At 46.1% G+C, this 2,937-nt stretch overlaps 1 protein-coding gene across 1 annotated transcript; it reads left to right on the forward strand.

The window, feature by feature from the left end:
• Positions 1-278: 278 nt before the first annotated feature.
• LOC124697173 (26S proteasome non-ATPase regulatory subunit 4 homolog) lies at positions 279-2,441 on the forward strand (the record flags this gene model as incomplete). The annotated part of the gene is given in 7 exon segments (XM_047229802.1): positions 279-380; positions 467-580; positions 685-790; positions 1,059-1,173; positions 1,256-1,465; positions 1,544-1,850; positions 2,312-2,441. Coding segments are annotated over 7 exon segments (994 nt in total), but the record flags the coding sequence as incomplete, so codon positions are not given.
• Between the last annotated feature and the right edge of the window lie 496 nt (positions 2,442-2,937).

The raw sequence follows: 2,937 nt of genomic DNA on the forward strand, positions 1-2,937 counted from the left end.
ACTGCTGTTAATGTGGATGTATTTTGGCACTTCTATGAATCGATGAAGTATTTGTATATTTTTTTCCAATTCCAGAGCTTTTTTTTTAGCAGATCCAATTCCAGAGCTTGCAGTCAGACAAGTGGGCATGGCAAAAAAAAAAACAAATCCCGAACAGTGGGCCTTCCTCCGTTAAGGCCCAACAGACCACAAAGTTATCCAATACCAGCACGGGCCGGACCGACGCGTACAGGGTCTCGAATCTGTTACCTGTTCGGAAAGCAATCCACGCACACGACCGCAAATAAGAGCTCACCTCTCCCCTCTTCCCTGGATCAGCTTGTTCCCCAAACCCAACCCTCCACCGCAGCACGCAGAGCGGCGCAGCCATGGTGCTCGAGGTCCGTGCGTCCCGCCCCGCGCCGCCAGATCGCTTCTCGCCGGCATCTGATTCTCACCGATTTCTCACCGTTTGTTGGTTTTGCAGTCGACGATGATCTGCATAGACAACTCGGAGTGGATGCGGAACGGCGACTACTCGCCGTCCCGCTTCCAGGCGCAGGCCGACGCCGTCAACCTCATCTGCGGCGCCAAGACCCAGGTACCAACCGTCTCGCGCCCCCTCCGATCCGATCCGATCGGTTGAGCTAGGGTTTTGGGTTCCGGATCTGACTTTTTTGTTTGTTTGTTTGTCGCCGGTTGCAGTCGAACCCGGAGAACACGGTCGGCGTCATGACCATGGCCGGCAAGGGCGTGCGCGTGCTCGTCACGCCCACCAGCGACCTTGGCAAGATCCTCGCCTGTATGCACGGTAAGCTCCCCATCAATCTGGGCGTTAATCCCCGAATTCCGCCTTTACTAGAGTGGCTTATTGCTCGAACCAGTGCAGAACTTGTGGACCTAGTAGTAGTTAGTTTAAGGCGCCAGTGTGTAAGCTCGTTGGCTTAGGTTAGGATACATTATGCTCTAGCCCTGTGGATGGCTCTTGGTCATAGTATGTCTGCCTTTGGTTTTAGGATTCTTATTACAGGAACTACATAGCTGTACACCACCTTGATGCGCAACAATTTAACGTGCAGGGCTGGAGGTTGGAGCTGAAGCAAACCTGGCGGCAGCCATCCAGGTCGCTCAACTGGCGCTCAAGCATCGCCAGAACAAGAGGCAGCAGCAGAGAATTATAGTGTTCATCGGAAGGTACGTTGATCAAGGAAAAACTTCTCTGTCTCTTTCTGTATCTGAACTATGTCTAACGAAAGTGTTCCTCATCTCCTCTCAGCCCTGTGACATACGACAAGAAGATGCTGGAGCAGATAGGGAAGAAGCTCAAGAAGAACAATGTTGCTCTTGATGTTGTTGATTTTGGTGAAGCTGATGATGAGAAGCCCGAGAAGCTGGAAGCGCTGATCGCTGCTTGTAACAGCAGTGACAGCAGCCACATCGTCCATGTTCCCCCGGGTGAACATGCCCTTTCTGATGTTCTTATAAGGTAACGGACTTTGTCTAGACACCTTATTGTGATAACCTTCTTGTGTAGACACCTTACTGTTCTTATCTCTTTCCGCAGCACTCCTATCTTTACCGGTGAAGAAGGCGGAAGCGGTTTTGCTGCTTCTGCAGCTGCCGCTGCAGCTACTGGAGCTACTGGATACGATTTTGGCGTTGACCCGAATGTGGATCCAGAGTTGGCACTTGCCCTGCGCTTGTCTATGGAAGAAGAGCGAGCAAGGCAAGAGGCTATCGCCAAAAAGGCTGCTGAAGAATCTTCTGGTGCTGACAATAAGGAGGCCTCAAGCTCAAACACCGATTCTGTTATGGCTGATGCGGAACCTGCCTCAAATGCTTCTGCTGATGATAAGGGAGATCAACCAAAGGTATTTTTCATTATCCAACGTCTGTTACATGTTGTCAGCTTTCTGATCTTGGATACTTATATATGATTATATACTATACCAGTTTTAGCTTCTCCCATGCTCATTGACTAGTACAGTACTTTCTCTAAAATTGTGACTTGCATAATTCCTTGTGATGTACATGGATACATTAGTGAGTAGTGTTCATATAGAAGCAACACAAAATGCTAATAAAGGTCCACGTTTTGATTGTGTAGTCTTGTAACTGTATGCTTTGCATGGATTACAATGGAGTACCACTGATGCAACTTCTTGCCTAGTTCTTTCTTGGTTTGTAACTATACAACAAGGTTAACACCATTGTTTGTTGCATGAATCTCTTGGTTGCATCTAAGGACCTGTTTCAGCTCTATTGTATCCTATGGATGTTTATATTAGTGGTGATACCAGATGGCTAATATAGTTGGAGTTGTGGTTTACAGGATGATGATGATGCTGATCTACTACAGAAGGCTCTAGCAATGTCAATGGACGAGGGAGCTTCAGGAGCTGCAGCTGTGGCTGATGCCGCTATGGCTGAAGCTGCTGCAGATGACCAGGATTTGGCATTGGGTAGGTCTTATTGTTTCTTAGCTCAGTTGGATTATTATATTATGAAGTTCATTTAAAATCATGGAGAAAAAAATATGATTACTCGTTTAGAGACATTAGCTAGTCCCATATTTATCCTTGTGTAGGTCAATGTTTACTTTTATCACTGATACTCATAAAAAGCTCACCTTGAAATTCACTATATCCTCTGCCTGGCAATTTGTCTGTTTGTTTAATACAACTAACTATATACCGAAAAGCATAAGCTTTTGCACCCTACACTGGAAAAATCAGTTCTTGTGTGAAGAAACCTTGGGGACTTGCGTTAACTATATGACCTGAATTGTATGTTCACACCTACAATTGTAGCAAACCAGTTATTTTCGTACGAGAACTTCAGAGCTGCTCGCTGGTGTCATATATACATAATGCCATCTTAAAAATGTGCAAACATGTCTAGTTTCTTCTTATTTGATCGTTAATCCAAATTTGCACCTCTTTGTTATATGTGCAAATT

This window comes from Lolium rigidum, chromosome 3 (genome assembly GCF_022539505.1).
Source record: "Lolium rigidum isolate FL_2022 chromosome 3, APGP_CSIRO_Lrig_0.1, whole genome shotgun sequence".
Taxonomy (NCBI): Eukaryota; Viridiplantae; Streptophyta; class Magnoliopsida; order Poales; family Poaceae; genus Lolium; species Lolium rigidum.